The sequence below is a fragment of the Camelina sativa genome, chromosome 15 (assembly GCF_030686135.1).
Source record: "Camelina sativa cultivar CO46 ecotype springtype chromosome 15, ASM3068613v1".
NCBI lineage: Eukaryota > Viridiplantae > Streptophyta > Magnoliopsida > Brassicales > Brassicaceae > Camelina > Camelina sativa.
In genome coordinates, this window is record NC_141894.1 from 28,273,268 (window position 1) to 28,290,480 (window position 17,213).

The window sequence follows — 17,213 nt, forward strand, 5'->3', positions numbered from 1 at the left end:
ATTTCAAACTGATTAAAAAGAATATATTTAAATTATAGGTAATATATATATCCGAAAATTATAGTTATGAAAATATTTTATTGTTCTTAAATAATAGAGCTACTAAATTCTAATTTTGTCTAAAATCTATTTTTATAAAAAATATTATATTTAATTAAAATAAATAACAAATAATATTATAATTTAAAATCTTTAATAAAATTTCATCAATTATGGTTTGAATTAATTGTAGTAAAGGTTATTTTTAATGTATCATTAATTTGTGTGTTTTGTTTTTGAGGATGGCAAACTTTGGTTTGATATTTTAGACTTGGGAATTAAACACATTAAGAAATTTATTGTTTGGTATTTAAATTAGCTAATAATTAGGGTGTGTTTATGAAGAGTTTTAGCCAAGGAGAATGTTGGATCACACAAGAAACAAGTACAAAACCATTTTACCAGGGAGTAGTACAATTAAGAGACTTTAATTGTGACGTGAAGACTATACTACTTGTGATTGATTTTATTGTGTTTAGACTTTTAAATGGGAAAACATGTAATCGTATTAAGGAGCAAGTGCATCCATCCACACATATTAAACTATTTGAAATAAACTTTTTGTATATCAATAATTTCATACCCAATATTTATGAAAATTATATTTAAGAAGTTTCCATAACCATTTCTATTAACAACAACATAACTATATGTTCAGAACCGTGCCATAGTTAGGAAAAAAGAAACATTCGCTTAGGGCATCAAATTTTGGAGAAAATATTAGGAGCATATATTATTTAGACTGTAGTCCTAATAAACTTATGTTTATATGAGACTTAATGGTTATGCTAAAATAATGTGTTAATAATATAGATAAATACGAAACAAATATTGGGCTTTGATATGGGCTTAATTAAGTGAGTAGAAAAAAATTACTTCAACAATTAAGGTTTTTTAAAAAGTTAATAAATATTTAGGGTAAGCAAATAAATATATATCCCTTTCTCCTCTTTTCTGAACAGAACTCAGTAAACAAAGTTTTCCTCTTGGCACAACTATGTATATGTTACAAGAAATCAAATATTACTTATGAAAACAACACCGCACGTACGTGCGGGTCCGTATCTAGGCACGTACGTGCATGTTTGAATCTCTTACATATTCTTTATTTGTTGGACTAAAATATACAATATCAAATAGTTAAATAAAAACTTAACATATAATTGGCATGACATATTTACTGTCCCAAAATAACATACCACATTTCTCTTACTATTTTTTTTAATGTGATTATTTTTGTTGATAACAGAAACAAATCCAATCACTCTTTTGTCTAAACCGAATTAAAAACAAATCAAAATTGGTAGAATATGGATATTGAATGTGTCTAACATTTCTAAAAAATAATACATTTACAAACATAACTTCATATATATGTAATATATTATAAAGCAAACATAGTTTTTTAAATCAACCCCGCACGTACGTGCGGGTCCGAATCTAGTATTATATAAGATTGTTCACTCGGGTACATACTACATACCATGTCCATCCCTCGCTCATATAATGAGAGGGTCTTCTCATAATTAAAATATATTATGTAAACAAAAAGATTTATTTTAATGTTTGGATGTCTTAAAACTTACTGAAACACTTTGGAAGAAGGTATGCGTAATTTAACAAACAAAAAACGATTGGTCTATAACGTGAATGCAAAAAATCGTGACTAATAGCATTTACAGTTCCAACAATCCTCCTTACGTTTCTTTTACAGTATGCAAGATTGCAAGCTTCAAATGCTTCAGCAAGCTCTTTTGTGAATGTGCCATGATTTGTATACTAAAATATCTAAAATTCATTAAGTCACTTACGGTAAGTCACTTACTCTCTTTTTAGTTTTTACGTTGGTTTCGCCGCTGATAGTACGTATTCTATATACTTAATTAGTTGATGAAATGCAAAGAGAGTTATCTAATAAATGTCCAATATATATATTCAAGAAGTTAGCTTTTTGAATAAAGTCCATAATTTTCATTACGTTGAATATTTGTTTCTCTAAATTGTTTAAATATACGTATATCGATAATTCGGTATATGTATCATGTATGGTTTGTTTCTTCAAAAAGCCACCACAAAAGAGATGAATTAAAATCAGTTTTCAAAAACAGAGAAAAAAAAAAAGAAAAACAAAACAAAACTTGTAACCGTTGTTTATGATTCTTGGCTCACAAAACCAATGATAACGTAATTAGTAAACCAACAAATTTCACACTTAGATAAACGATAAACAATTACAACGTTCAAGTAAAACGCAGTAATGTCATCTCACCAGCAAGAATCTCGATGAGAGAAACCAGCTAAACGATGAGGAAGAGAGAGTTCTAGAAAGTTCTACAAATCAGATAACAAAGGCATAAAAGAAAACGTGAGCTAACAAGTGCTCATATATAACCTGTTAACTAACAGTGTTAACGGTAACAGCTTTATTCCGTAACGATGACAGCTTTTCATCAACTTCTCCCAGCTCATCGCACACGTGACATTCTCTTCTTATCCTTGACCTCCTTGACTTCACACGTGCGGTGCCAGCTCCTTATTCCCTATATCAACCAACAAAGAATATGTAAAGTATTCTGCAAAATCAGGATTCTTCTTCCTAAACCATGTTTCTGGATCTCTTAGCGTCGAGGAATAATTGCTTTGTTGAACCTTTTAGCAGATCGATGATGATGATGCCTCCTGCTGCTGCTTTGTTGATTCAAGCATTGCAGAAGATGGAGCCTGCAAGCAAAAAGATGAGTTTTGACATGATTAATTTACATGAAAATAAAAATCATCAATCACGGTTAACATTAAAATATCTATCCTTACCATAACCATGCTTCTTCCTAACTCTGCTTCGATTTGAGTCGCTTGTTTGAAGACACGAGCAGATCTAGTGTTGCTGCCCATTCTGGCTAGTATCAGTGAGTGCAAGTAGAAACCAATAGGCGACTCAGGGAACTCTGATTGTGCTCTCATAGCATCAACCACTGCTGCTACCACCTGATTACGCTTTATGTGGCTGAAGCAGCGTCTTGCGAAAACATTCACGGACACCTTTTTTCTAGTTTCAATGATCTGCAGACAGAAACAAACTTTTAAACCTAGCTTTATAAAACTGTTATTGATATAGTTTCAGTGATCTATAATATATACCTCAGTATACTTATCGATTGTGGAGATATGGTTTTGGCTTCTGAATTCAAGATGGGCTTCTTCTCCGTCCACATCATCTATACCACTCGTCTCTTGTAACCATCCAACGAAAGACAACTGAACAAACCAACAAATACTAGTTAAGACTTATAAGCCAAGTTTTTATATTAATAGCTTGAGAAAGAATCAATCAGTTTGTTACCTTGTTATAATACACAGCTGCATACTCTGGCTGTGCCAAGACATTATATAGGGCAACTAGGTCAAGTTTCTGACAGGCTTGTCCTAGGCTTGAGAGTTCAGAAGATGAGACCTGCAAAGCAAAAGGATCATGTTGTGAAAAATATCATCAAGAGTGCAATATACAGATAACGACAGATCATAACAACAATCCCCTTCTTACTTCGTCCAAGGGTTCAACCTCTTGTCCTTGACTGGAAGATGCTCCCACCTCATCCTGCTTTATCATTTCAAGTATCTGAATAGATGTAATCTGCAAACAAAAAGGATTGGTTAATAACATGAATGCGAAAACTCATGACTAATGCATATATAGTTCCAACAAATCCTCCTTACTTGTCTTTTAGTATGCAAGGCTTTAAGTGCTGCAACAAGCTCTTTCGTGATGAGACTTTTGCTTGCATCAGTGCATTGCAAACAGTTAGATGCGATATTTAAGACTATAGTTGCTTCCTCGTCAGAGTACTTTCCGAGCAGATTTGGATCCATCAGGTGAGTAACACTCATTCCTCTTATTACCTCAGGAGCCTAGAAGCAGGAGAAATAACAACTCAGACATATGTGGCTTGTGTTACAAGGAATTAACAATGACGGAGAATCTCATGATCAGAATCACAAAGCCAAGTGAGCAAACAAGAGAGGACGTGAACAGAATCACTTACATGGCTTGGAGGAATTTGCACTCCAGTTAGCAGATTCAAAAGGATAATACCAAATCTGTATGTCACGTTTCCAGGGTTCACGCTTCCTACAATGAGAATATAAACATCACATTCTGATCCTGGCAATAAACTGAAGAGAGAAGCGCAAACTGATTACCTTCTTCTCTTCGATTAGAACCGATGATCTCTCTCAGTAAACCGAAACTCGAAAGACACGCACCACCATCCTTCAACACATCCATTTGAGCAACAAGAAACAGTTTAACATCGTTATACAAGGTATATGCATGAAGATGTTGTTTTACATACCGAGTCAAACAGAATTGTGGAAGCACTTAAGTTACTGTACTTTGCAAAACCTAAAGTGCTACAGTAATCTAATGCTTCGGCTATATGATACGCCACTCGCAACCTCATTGACCATTCCATGGTTTTGTTTTTCTCTGTGAAATCAAGAAAGAAAATAACTCAGAGAAAGCTAATAAGTTCTGATTCTACACGCATGCAGAAACACTTATATAACCATCAATGCAGTCAGTCTCTCTGTCTTCAGATTCAAAACGAAGATCGCAAACAAGTCTTGTTTCGATGGATTCTATAAGCAGATACATAGACACAATCTACAACTCAAATCATGATGCGTAAACAAACAGTTAATGCAGCCTCACTCAAAACATAGAATGCTAACAAGTTCAGTTCAAATCGATCGATTCAATGAGCATATACATTGCTACAATCTAAAGCGCAATCATCAGATTCAAAACAGAGAATTCTAAAGAGTTCTGTTTCAATCGATTCTACAAGCAGATACGTTAGCACCATCTTGAACACAAATCATTTAACAGAAACCAACAATACAGCCTCTTTAACCTCAAGATTCACCAACGTTAAATGTAAAATGCAAAGAAGACATAAAGAAGAAGAGTCATACGACGGAACAAACGCCGAGCAAGTGTAACATTCGGCATGAACTCTGCAACAAGGAGCAGTTCATCTTCATCGCAGCAACATCCCATCAACTTGACGAGCCTCTTGTGTTTCAGTTCCCCAACTTCTTTTGCGTCTCCCTGAAGAAACAGAATCAAACCCATCAAAAGAGATCAATGAGCGTGGCAAAGTTGGCTAAAGCTTTTAAAAGGCAAGAAAAGGCACCTTGAAGTAGCCACGATCAACCAAAGGCATATTCTTGAATCTCTTGACAGCGACGAAGCCAAGATTCTGTGGTAAACGACCCTTGTAGACGACATTGGAGCAATCCTCTGCATCCTCTGATATGATCACACCGGAACTGAAGTTCTTGGTCGCCGTCTTAAGATCGGAGAGAGAGAAGTTCGTGAAAGACGAGTCGTTCTGCATCTCCGGTGTATCATCCTCGTTAGTCGTCGAGAAACAACTACCCATAGCTTTGTTTTCCGCAACAAAAGAAAAAAAACAGAGTAATGAAAGCGTTCTTTGCGAGAGCGAGAGTGAAAGAGAGAGACGAAGAGAGGTTCTTGTGTTTGTTTAACTACGAGTCTGAAGTTTATAAATGGTGTTTATAAGAGACGCTTATCAAGATTAAGCATTTTTTTCTCTTCTATATATATATATATATATATATTTTTTTTTTTTGTTTTATAAAAATTATTTGCATATGCTTCTTACTAACGGGTATAAAACTATCTATGTTTCGCATTTGATTACTTTACAATGTTTTTACATGGTGGTGACAAGTTGATTTTTGTTATGTTATTGAAATCTTATTTTTTGATTGGTTTTTAAGTTAACGTGGTCTTTGTTAATGAGAGACATTTATTGTTTTATTAATGTTTATCGTTTTTACATTGTTGTTGACACTATCTGTGTTTTGGTAATCATGGGTCACAATATACTGGATCTTTTTTTTTTTGGGCGAAGTAATAAAAAATATACTTTACTTTTGTAAATTTCAGTTTCACATAATAATTCATACTATGAGTAAGCATAAGAAGAGTGAGCTAAATCGATTTTTTTTTTATTCTATACAAAAAAAAATTTAATCACAAAAGAGCTAGCATTGTTTAATTAAAATGTACTGCGTCCAAGATCAGAACAGCTTGCCGATTTGACCAATGCCGTAATTATATTATGACTCTGGTAAAGAAGTTGATCAGCTACAGCTACTGCATGCATAATTTAATTGTTGTGATCGATGTATCGAATATTTAAAAGATACTATATGAAATGTCAGGAGATTACCGCACGTATATCAAAAAGATTTTGACAATGTGTCATGTACTAACAACTTTTTAAAAATCTAAACTAGAGTTTATCCTCTCCAAAATTCTCGTTAGAGATAAATATTAGTAACAAAGCTGAAAACAGAAGACCTAATTATGGTTGCAACTTGCAAGTAGCTCGTGGGTAGCAATTAACTTAAGCATGGGACAGTGCTTGTGTCTAGAAGATCGGGTGATCGAGCAGCCGCCGGTGAACCTTCCGTGGGAGTTGGAGGAAGAAATACTCACACGTCTCCCACCTCACTCTCTTGTTCGATTCAAAACCGTATGTAAACGATGGAACTCTCTTTTCAACGACAAGAGCTTTCTAAACAACCACTTCTCTCGCTCACGTCCTCAATTCTTCTTCCAGACCAATTCCAAGATTTATTCAGCAGACATCATCGATCACAACATCATCGATCCAACCATAGAGTTGCGTGAGCTACCCGCCTCCTTTGATATTCCGTACGAGGATACAATGAATCTCACAACCTTCACTACTTGTGATGAGCTCTTGTTTTGTACGTATCAGTTTTGGAAGAATGGGACAGCGCTGTGGAATCCGTGGCTAAGACAGGTCAAATGGATCGAGTACGAACCGTACTACAAGGATACGATATTCTGTATTTCCGGCTTAGGATACGATAATAGTAGACCCCAAAAGGTTTACAAGGTCTTGGGCTATTTTTTTTGGAGACTAGGCCAAGAAGCTTACCCTTACCAGGTGAGAGTTGCCATCTACCAATGTACCTCTCACACGTTCACAATTATTGATACACCTGACGAAGCAAAACGACCAAATGTTTCCTTGAATGGAAACCTCTACTGGATTACTAGTAATGTCGAGGGTCCTAGTGGTGAGTACTTCATTCGAAGCTTTGATTTCTCGACAGAGAGTTTCAAACCTTTTTGTCTCCTTCCGTGTCAGAAGAACCATCTTTTCGATATGTTTATCCTCGCAGTTTATGAGAGAGATCGTTTTTCCTTGTTAAAGCAATATTATGAAACAAGGAAGATTGATATTTGGGTAACCAAGAAAAGTATCGATATAGAGGAAGAGGAAGTAGTATGGCTAAAGTTGATGACTTTGCCAACAAATAACTTGCGAAGTCTCTGTTGGATGTTTGATCCCATTAGTTACTTCATCTATGGAAAGACCCTTTTCATGTGTTGCGGCGGCCATCGATCTGGAGTGGCTTGTATCTATGTTGTAAGGGAAGATCTTTGCAAAGAGATTCGAATAGGTACTAGAATTTTTCAGTGTTGGCACTGTGTTTATACTCCCAATTTTATCTCGCTTCCATGATGGAGAGGTTGGATTGGATGAATTGCATGCATGTCTACCTTTATCACCTCTTTTTGTCTTTTTTGGATTTTTCCTTGTCAATTTTTGTTTCTTTGTGTTGGTAGGAATTCAAAATCATTTTGCTAAGTTTAAGTTTCTCCAATATGTCTTATATTATTCCTTATGGGTTTAACATCATTTACTTAGCATCATTATAAAAATTGACGCTAACATTAAAAACCGGAATAGTATTTAGCATCGTTTTTGTTTTGTTTTCTTGTTTTTTGGTTTTATCAGGAATCTGTATTGATTTTGGAAGGTTCAAGTCTCTCCTTTTTAAAAACATGATGACACAGTATATAGTATGGATGATTCAGTACAAAATCGTAGTTGCGGAGAAGTCAAGAGTGAAGTTTATTGGAATATAATCAACTCTGAACTTCATTGTATTTAAAGACGCAGTCGTAAAGTCGTCCTCCGAGAAACTGTGCTACTTCAACATGCTTCACCTGCATAACAAAAAGGATGTTCATGAGAAGTCAGAAGAAAATAAGCATTAAACACAGAACAAATGTTGTTCATTAATCCAATAAAGAAAGAAAGAGAGTAACGTGGCTTAGAAACAAGTATTACCATTCCAATATTGAGAGAATCACACTTGAACTGCGCATAAAGGTTTGTCTCGATTCCACGACCCTGAATAGAACGGCTGCTAATTTAATTACTAAGTCAAGATAAGTTAAATACTTTGTTTGATTGCGCTTTACTAATAAGGACCTTACCATGCCTTCTAGGATGACCAAGTCTGCATCAGATGCAAGGTAAGCAAGCTCCTGTGATACTCTTGAGAGATCAATAACCTGAAACAAGAGGGAAAAAAAAAAATCTAATGAATAAACCCATTTTTCTTTATGGGAGCTTCTAATAATGACTTACCGCTAAGTCGTTCCCTGAATTTGCAATCAGAAGCTTTGAAGTATCAACACCTAACAATTGGCCATCTTCATCCTTCAACTGGTAGACTAAGTCTAATAAATCAGATTCACTTTTCTTTGAATTAGTTAAAATCAAGAATTACTTCATTCATCACCTGCGACACGATATCTGTTAGCTCCGTATATGTTACATCATTGATAGCTGGCAGCTCATTAGCAGCTAGAACCACCTTTAATAGGAAATAAAAAAGAGAAAGAACAACTTAGAGAGTATACTCTTCATCACTCAGGAGATTGTGGAGAAAGACTCGGTCATTGTCAGAAGTACCAACCTGAGTTCCTCGACGGAGCAACTCTCTTGCAAACGGCAAAATACCCAAAATTATGTCTGCACCAGAATTATCAACAAAAATCACTGCCTGTAATGAGAACAGAATATAAACAATGAATTTTGTCAAGTGGTGACCTCTGAAGTCTGAACAAAGCATTAGATAAAGAAGGAAACAAACGAGTTACCTTCTTCCAAGGCTTCTTGATCCATTTGGCTTGGAAGTTGTCCAAGTCATCAATGACCCATGGTCGTGGAACCAATTTTTGACAGCTAGACAAGAAAGATATGCCATCCTTTGAGAAAACCTCAGCAAGCTTCAAGATGCAAAAGAGAAGAAAAGAACCCGTAATTAGCAAAAGCTTCCTGTGGGAGACACCAAAGAGAGGCAACTGAAGAAAAACAGAGTTGTTCAAGAAAGAGAAAACCTGTGCAGAGCCTAGATCAAAGATGTTTCCAGCAAATATCCCTCTCACCAAATTCTCTAACCGTTCTCCGTCATCTTCAATAGCATCACTCAGGCTGACAACTTCAGTAAATAGTTTTATAGCTTTTGCATTCTCCTCATCCTATTCATTGAATGTGAACTCATGAGAAAGAGAGAGTATCTGAATCTGAAAACCTCAAGAGCCATTGAGAGAAAATTCAAACCTTGACTTTCTTAAATATGTCCATAAATCCTAACTCTCTGAGTAAATGCTCACGAACTCTGCCAAGAATCTGAAAAACAAACCAAAACCAATCCATAAAACAAAACTCACTACTACACCAGAGAGAAAGATCATGAGTTGTTTTGACTTACAACACCATCTGGTGGCCCGCCATTACTCTCAGGATCTTTCTTCCAGTCTTCAAGTATACCACCATATCTTCCAGATTCAAAGTAGGACATATCAAACGCAAACCAGAGGACACAAAACTCGTCGAGTTTATGAAGGTGACATTCCCAAAACATTTCCAACAAATCAAACCCTTGAGAATTACCAAATACATACACAAAAGATGTACCTTTCTGCAAATATTTTAGCTCTAGCAGGAGCATCTGGAACAGTGGTATCACTCTCTGCACGTTTCCTGCAAATGATACACAGCTTTAGAAAATGGAGACTTATGACAAAGAAAGAACCTTGTTAAAATCAAGTTCCCAACTTGTTTCCTGTAAGCTTCAAGAAAACAACCTCGTGATGTTTACTAATTAAAACACCATGAAAACACAGGAAAGTCAAAAGCAACAACTAGCCAAGACAATAGCTGAAAGGCTAATTTTTGAAAGAATTCGTAATAAATCAGCAACACGCATCCAATTCAAGCCTAAGTACTGGAATATGAGCATAAAAATCGAATCTTGATCCGACCCATGAACAGTATCTAAATGTGGTCAAAGTAAAGAGAAACCAAAGGTGGGAGAGAGACAGAGAGACAGAGAGAGAGAGAGGAACCTGAAAGAAGGGATGGAATTGGAGAAGACATTGATCCAGGAGATTTCAGTAGGAGTGGCTATCTTGGGATTATCACGAGGGAATCTGTAGGGAATGGTGCAAGCCCTGTAGCTGGTTTCTATCGGCGTCGGTAATAGAGGAAACGGAATCATCCCCCGGACTGGTGAGGACCAAGGACGAGTGTCTATTGAAACGGGTCGGGTACGGGTCACAAATGTCGTATCTGCCAACTTTTGGATTGTATTTAATTTAAATAGTAGCCAAGTTCCAAACTTTGTGGTATTTGTGCGTTTGTTCGTTTGTATGTACTTCGGAGTATATAGCACAAAGCTAATGCTTGAACATAAACTTTGTCTCGTAGATTTCAAGTAAAAGAGAGAAAACGCAAAATTAAGCCAGGCATATGGATGTTACCTAGCACGGGTACTTCTGTATTTGGTAGCCATCTCCGGTACGGGGACGTTTCGGAAAGGGGACAGTATGGGAACGGCTCCAAAACGTCCCAAAGACGTTTCCAGCAAGACGGGACAGCAAGCAGTTATGTGGACGAAAGGGCTGGGCTAAGTTGCACTGAAACGGGTACGGGAACAGGAATCGGGTACGGAAACGGGGATGGAAAACGGCAAAATAAAAATTATGGGTACGGCATAGGTACTTCAATAAACATATAAAAAATTATAAATATAAGTCTCAACATAAATAATAATTAGAAATATAAGTCTCAAAATAGAAGAAAAATAGTCATAAACAACAATCATAAACTAATTATTAAGGAATTGATTTTCAAAATCTGGATCATCTAATGAAAGGTTTGATAACTCCATAATCCCTGCTTCAGCTTGAATATCACTTTCATCTCCACCAACATCCCACTGCTTGGTCTTTTCATTCTGATATTCATCAGTATTTCTTGATAGAAGCCGCAAATTGTTGTGGATGAATAGCAAACAACGATCACATACATGAATAGCAAACAACGATCATTGAAAATATTTTAAAAAGTCAAAATAGAAAGAGAAGAAGATACGTACTTGTTCTGGTTTTGACGTTTCGTGAAGGAAAGCAGAGAAGACGTCAAAGACTAGTGAATCGTTTACATAAACAGGGGCGCAGGGCAGTGAATCGTTATATATAAGCCTTATGCCCTAGAATATGCCCTATAATTCCTTTTTTATTTGAGTTTTTCTATAAAAAAGAAGTTAAATTGCCTATTCTAAAACAGGGACACTTCAATTATGTTAAAAACGACTCGGAGACGTCCCCGTATCTGTTTACTCCCATTTCCTTTTTTGCTTGCCGTCTCTGCATTCTCTGAAACGGCTGAGAAACGTTTCAGTGTTGTCCCCGTCAGGTATCCGTCCCCGTTTCGAATCCGGGACGGGAGACGGCTGCCCACAGGCGTCCCCGTGCATCATAGGGGCTGGGAACTTGGGATATGGAGATGTTTCCTAGACATTTTGGATTCCAAATTGGTGTTTTAAAACCTTAAAACGGGTACAAACCTTGAGGCGTTATGTCCACGATAAGGGCATAAGGAACCAGCAACAAATATAGAAATAGGTACAACGTACCACAGTATGTAAGTTAAAGCTGCAAGACAATCATTTTCATTTATACTAATTATTCTATCATGGTGGTGAAACTGGAAACCTATCAGCTTAAACACAAGCAAAAGCACGGTTTGTTGTACAGACACAATCTTTTACTTCTTCCCTTCTGTTCTCAAACGCCTTAAGACTTACACATGCTACTGGGTGCTTGTTTTTCAGAGGACAAAACCGCTAGAACAGGAGTAGGGATTCTCGGCGTAATTAAGTGATGTTAATTAACTCTATATCCCAAACCATTTGTCTATTGTCAACAATACCAATAGAACGGACTTTCCTCGCAAATATCTCGCTTTTGTCGATTTGCGAGGGATTCGCGATATATTCGTCCATCGCAAAAGACGTGTTTTCTTGTAGTGATAATCACTTCCATTCTCACTCATGCATCTTTTAAGTGGTATCTATTTTTTTGTTCTCTTTACGTCCAAGAATAAGGAAAGACATGTCCAGTGACCAAAAGATACAAGGAAGCACTGTGAATGATCATACTTTCTTCATTGAATTTAAATAGACGAACCAAACATAATTTCAACAAACCCCTTTTCACTTTATCCATCACAAACGAAGAACAAATATTTTTCTAATTGAATTACCAATATCAAAATTAATGGAAGGAGCATAAAGTAATACTCTTTGTACCCTATATATGTTTTGAACCCGATTTAACCGTGATCTTTTATGTTCAGCTACTCTCTTTCATCTTACTTTAATCATTTGGAGCTTGTACCTTGATTTGCCTCGCACATGTCATAATTTGGAGCTTATTGGGATATTATTCTCTACAGATATCATATCCCATATGTCATGTAATTAGAGTTATTCCTTACCATAACTACTTGTGTATATTTGATTGATATCCCTTTGATTTAGGCTTCTCCTCCACGCCACTGTAATATATATGTCTGTATACTTGCTAATGAATAGACAAGCTTTCACCTTCGTTCTCTGTTTCTTCATGGTATCAGAGCAAGAAACACATTGATCTGTTTTTTTTTTCTTCTTTCTTTTCGATCCTTTCAAACATGTCCGGAACCGGTGAGAACGGAGCGATGAACACGAACACGAACACGAACTCGAACCCGACGACTGTCGAAGTACGGCGAACGATCTCTCCCTACGATCTCACCGCCGCTGACAACCCTGGTGCTGTCATCTCTCATCCTTTGTTGAAGGGGATGAACTATGAAGAATGGGCATGTGGTCTCAAAACCGCTCTTTGCTCGAGCAAGAAGTTTGGTTTCCTTGATGGCTCCATCACTCGTCCGGCGGAGGGTTCTCGAGATCTTGAAGATTGGTGGACCATTCAGGCGTTGTTGGTCTCTTGGATTCGCATGACCATTGATTCATCTCTGTGTTCCAACATTTCACATCGGAACGTCGCCAAGGATCTGTGGGATCATCTGAAGAAGCGTTTCTCGGTGACTAATGGACCTCGTGTCCAACAACTGAAGGCTGAGCTTGCTTGTTGCAAGCAACAAGGTCTTGCGATTGAAGCCTATTATGGCAAGTTGAATCGCATATGGGATAGCATGGCTAATCATCGGCCATTGCGTCTCTGTAAATGCGGTAAGTGTGAATGCAATCTGATGGCATTACAAGAGCAAGACCGTGAGGAAGATAAAGTCCATGAGTTTCTTGCGGGTCTTGATGATGGTTTCCAAACGGTACGCTCGAGCCTGGTATCTCGTATACCAATACAACCTATGGAAGAGGTTTACAATGTGGTTCGCCAAGAGGAAGATCTTCGTGTCAATGTCCACAAGGGTGAAGCGGTTGCTGAAGTCTCCGCATATGCGGCTCATCAACGACCTCGTTCTCTCTCCTCTCCCCTACCTAATGATGTCGCCATCGTCTGCAAACACTGTAACCGCAACGGTCATTCTTCTGACAGCTGTTTTGCGGTGGTTGGATACCTTGAATGGTGGGGCGATCGTCCTCGCAGTCATCTTGCTCCAGGTAAAGGACGTGGCTCTACTCCATCTCCTAAACCTCGCAGTGTGAGCTATGCGAACGTGGTTCATGTTCCGCCGGTTGCTCCTGAGGAACATGTGAACTATGTGATCACCGAGAAAGATCGCGATGGTGTGAGGGGACTCAGTGATGTCCAGTGGCAAAATCTGGTGAAGCTTCTGAACGGACGATCCAATGGTGGTGCTAGTTCAAGCAGTGAAAAACTCTCCGGTAAGTGCTCTGTTTCTTGGATATTAGATACAGGAGCTTCTCACCACTTAACCGGAAATTTTGATATCCTTGAAAGTGTACGCAATATGGAACCAGTTTTAGTAATCTTGGCTGATGGTCGCCAACGCATAGCTTGTCAAGAGGGCACAGTTGTGATAGGTCCAAATCTGGTTTTGAAATCGGTTTTCTTTGTCGAACATTTACAATCGGATCTTATTTCAGTGGGACAGTTGATGGATGAGAACCATTGTGTTGTTCAAATGGCTGATCAGTTTCTTGTAATTCAGGACCGCGCTTCGAGGACGATGATTGGAGCGGGTAAGCGTGAGCGTGGAACTTTCCGCTTTTGCAGAATGGAGTTTGTTGCCTCAGTCACCACACAGGAGGTTCAAACCTATGAGTTGTGGCATCACATGATGGGACATCTGTCTGCTTAAGTAGTTGGTTCACTTCCACATGTTTCTGTTTATGTTGATTCTACACTTATTAATAAGGCGTGTGATGTTTGTTTCCGCGCTAAGCAAACACGGTCTTCTTTTCCAATCAGTGATAATAAAACAAAGTCTGTTTTTGAACTCATGCATGTTGATCTTTGGGGACCGTATCGCACTCCTTCTTCCTCTGGTGCTTGTTATTTCCTTACTATCGTTGATGATTTTTCTCGTAGTGTTTGGATTTGTCTTCAACATGACAAAACACAAACAGCTCAAAATCTCAAAAATTTGATTTCAATGGCGAGACGCCAATTTCAGAAACAAGTCCAACGAGTTCGAAGCGATAATGGTACGGAGTTCATGAGTATGACTGCTTTCTTTCAAAGTGAAGGCATCATTCATGAAACCTCCTGCGTCGCCACTCCTCAGCAAAATGCCCGCGTCGAGCGAAAACATCGCCACATCTTAAACATTGCAAGAGCTCTGCGTTTTGAAGCACATCTTCCAATCAAGTTTTGGGGTGAATGTGTATTAACTGCTAATTATTTGATCAACCGCACGCCAAGTTCAGTCTTGAATGGTCTCACTCCGTATGAGAAGCTACACGACACAGCTCCAACTTATGATCACCTCAAGGTATTCGGCAGTTTGTGTTATGCATCCACTAACTCGCATAAGGGTGATAAGTTTGCTTCACGTAGCCGAAAGTCCATTTTTGTGGGCTATCCATATGGCAAAAAGGCTTGGAGACTTTATGATCTTGATCGTCATGAATTTTTCACTTCACGTGATGTTCGGTTCTGTGAAAAGGAGTTTCCGTTTCAACCATCAACTGTTTCACGCGATGGTCTCGATCAGGAAACCGAAAAAGATGAAGTTTTTTGGGTAACAAATACTCTAGGCCCAATTATTGATTAAGGTCCTCGGCCCGTTGTGCAATCTCAAATTCCAGGCCCAACAAACTCTTCTGATCCATTACCAACACCCACTAGTTTGTCCTCAGCAGCAGACACATCTTCGTCTTCGAATACGTCACCACAGTCTCCGACGACCTTGCCTTCCCGGTCTTCGACTCATGACACCACTCCGCCACCAACTCCTGAATCTACTCCGGCACCGACTCTGTCTTCCTCCTCCTCCCCGGATCCGCCTGCTCCGGTACCGGAGGTCCTTCCGCTCCGTCATGGTTAACGCCCTCACAATCCTCCGATTAAACTACAGGACTATCAAACGAACACTGCCCAAACTCGTCTTTTGGGTACGTCTACATCTCTCTATCCAATTCAAAATTATGTGGGATGTACTTGTTTCTCCTCCACCCATCTTGCTTTTCTGGTCGCTATAACGGATGCGGTTGAACCAAAAACGTTTAATCAAGCGATCAAGAGCAAAGTCTGGACCAAAGCAATGGGTTCTGAAGTTGGTGCTTTGGAAGATAATCATACTTGGACGATTGAGGATCTGCCTCCTGGTAAGAAAGCGATTGGGTCCAAATGGGTCTACAAAATAAAACACAACTCCGATGGGACCATCGAACGATACAAGGCGCGTTTGGTTGCTCTTGGCAACAAACAGGTTAAAGGCGTGGATTACGGCGAAACATTTGCCCCGGTGGCTCGAATGCAGACAGTTCGCATGTTTTTGGAACTTGCTGCAGGATACGACTGGCATGTGTATTAAATGGACGTTCACAACACGTTTTTACATGGAGATTTAACAGAGGAAGTTTATATGAAGCCTCCACCAGGTTATTTCACCAATGACGAGAAGAAGGTATGTCGTCTACACAAATCTCTGTACGGTTTAAATCAGGCCCCTCGCTGCTGGTTTGAAAACTGACTGGTGCTTTACGAGAATATGGATTTGTGCAGTCTCTTTCCGATAACTCTTTGTTTTTCTTTGACAAGGGAGGCGTTCGAATCAATATACTTATCTATGTTGATGACATGATTGTCACTAGTAATTCAAATGAGGCACTCACTATCTTCAAAGGCTACTTGGCAACATGTTTGAAGATGAAAGACTTGGGTCCTTTGAAGTATTTATTGGGTATAGAGGTGTCACGCAGTTCTCAAGGGTTTTATCTCAATCAGAGAAAATATGCTCTTGAAATTGTCGCTGATACTGGTCTGCTGGGTTGCAAACCGAATGCCTTCCCTCTCGAACAGAACCACAACCTTGCTTTGTCTAAGACTCCGTTACTACCTGCGCCTGAACCTTACCGCCGTCTACTTGGTCGTCTTATCTACTTGGTTGCTACTCGTCCAGATTTGGCTTACTGTGTTCATTTTTTAGCTCAATTTATGAAGTCACCACGGGAAGCTCATTGGGAAGCTGCCTTACGTGTTTGATGTGTCTGCATTTTATAGGTTTTAACTATAGTTCTTAGGATTGTTTTGAGTCTTTTCCTAGGTCCAAGTGTGCTTTTAGAGTCCTTTTAGTCCTTTGTGAGTCTTTACAGGTTCTAGGTGACTTTGGAAGGAATCTGAGCGTTTTGGGGGTGAAAATATGCATCTAGAGCTAAAGTGGTTGAAGACTGATCGAGCTAGAAGGCAGATGGAGTAAGAGCAGAAACACGTTCCGGATCGACTGAGCCTTTTGGGATCGACCAGTCCCCATCCCCGACGCAATCTTTCCTTTTTTGGTTTAAACCGACTTTTTAGGGATTTATTTTACTATTTAACC

General features: G+C 38.5%; 2 protein-coding genes and 1 pseudogene across 5 annotated transcripts; 1 reads left to right on the plus strand and 2 right to left on the minus strand.

Moving 5' to 3' along the window:
• Positions 1-2,221: 2,221 nt before the first annotated feature.
• On the minus strand, positions 2,222-5,555 carry LOC104748802 (putative inactive receptor-like kinase BSK12). The gene is made up of 12 exons (XM_010470393.3): positions 5,232-5,555; positions 5,011-5,146; positions 4,389-4,522; positions 4,237-4,306; positions 4,080-4,165; positions 3,754-3,945; positions 3,581-3,670; positions 3,380-3,490; positions 3,178-3,294; positions 2,851-3,099; positions 2,689-2,760; positions 2,222-2,579 (listed from the first exon to the last, which is right to left on the minus strand). The coding sequence occupies exons 1-11, from the start codon at positions 5,478-5,480 to the stop codon at positions 2,692-2,694; spliced, it is 1,503 nt and encodes a 500-aa protein (XP_010468695.3). The 5' UTR covers positions 5,481-5,555; the 3' UTR covers positions 2,222-2,579; positions 2,689-2,691.
• Positions 5,556-6,479: 924 nt separating this feature from the next.
• Positions 6,480-7,625, plus strand: LOC104748803 (protein SUPPRESSOR OF NIM1 1 pseudogene; annotated as a pseudogene).
• Positions 7,626-7,914: 289 nt separating this feature from the next.
• Positions 7,915-10,818, minus strand: LOC104747550 (damage-control phosphatase At2g17340). Of its 4 annotated transcripts, none has more exons than XR_015581412.1 (12): positions 10,307-10,818; positions 9,876-9,941; positions 9,670-9,736; positions 9,519-9,587; positions 9,296-9,436; positions 9,056-9,184; positions 8,872-8,927; positions 8,695-8,769; positions 8,541-8,618; positions 8,382-8,464; positions 8,238-8,300; positions 7,915-8,113 (listed from the first exon to the last, which is right to left on the minus strand). XR_015581412.1 is itself a non-coding variant. In XM_010469201.3 (12 exons), the coding sequence occupies exons 1-12, from the start codon at positions 10,456-10,458 to the stop codon at positions 8,033-8,035; spliced, it is 1,086 nt and encodes a 361-aa protein (XP_010467503.1). In that variant the 5' UTR covers positions 10,459-10,818; the 3' UTR covers positions 7,915-8,032. The 4 variants fall into 4 exon arrangements, 3 of the variants coding, with proteins under 3 accessions (XP_010467503.1, XP_087342913.1, XP_087342912.1); XM_010469201.3 differs by having other exon boundaries at positions 8,387-8,464; positions 8,872-8,958; XM_087486787.1 differs by having other exon boundaries at positions 8,238-8,313; positions 8,387-8,464; positions 8,872-8,958.
• Between the last annotated feature and the right edge of the window lie 6,395 nt (positions 10,819-17,213).

Coding starts and splice junctions, on each gene's coding strand:
- LOC104747550 (XM_010469201.3), bottom strand. CDS start 10,458: ATGATTCCGTTTCCTCTATTACCGACGCCGATAGAAACCAGCTACAGG. Junction 8,770..8,871: donor TGCTCCGTCGAGGAACTCAG/GTTGGTACTTCT, acceptor TTCCTATTAAAG/GTGGTTCTAGCTGCTAATGA. Junction 8,301..8,386: donor TGGTCATCCTAGAAGGCATG/GTAAGGTCCTTA, acceptor CGTTCTATTCAG/GGTCGTGGAATCGAGACAAA.
- LOC104748802 (XM_010470393.3), bottom strand. CDS start 5,480: ATGGGTAGTTGTTTCTCGACGACTAACGAGGATGATACACCGGAGATG. Junction 3,946..4,079: donor TGCAAATTCCTCCAAGCCAT/GTAAGTGATTCT, acceptor TCCTGCTTCTAG/GCTCCTGAGGTAATAAGAGG. Junction 3,100..3,177: donor CAATCGATAAGTATACTGAG/GTATATATTATA, acceptor TTCTGTCTGCAG/ATCATTGAAACTAGAAAAAA.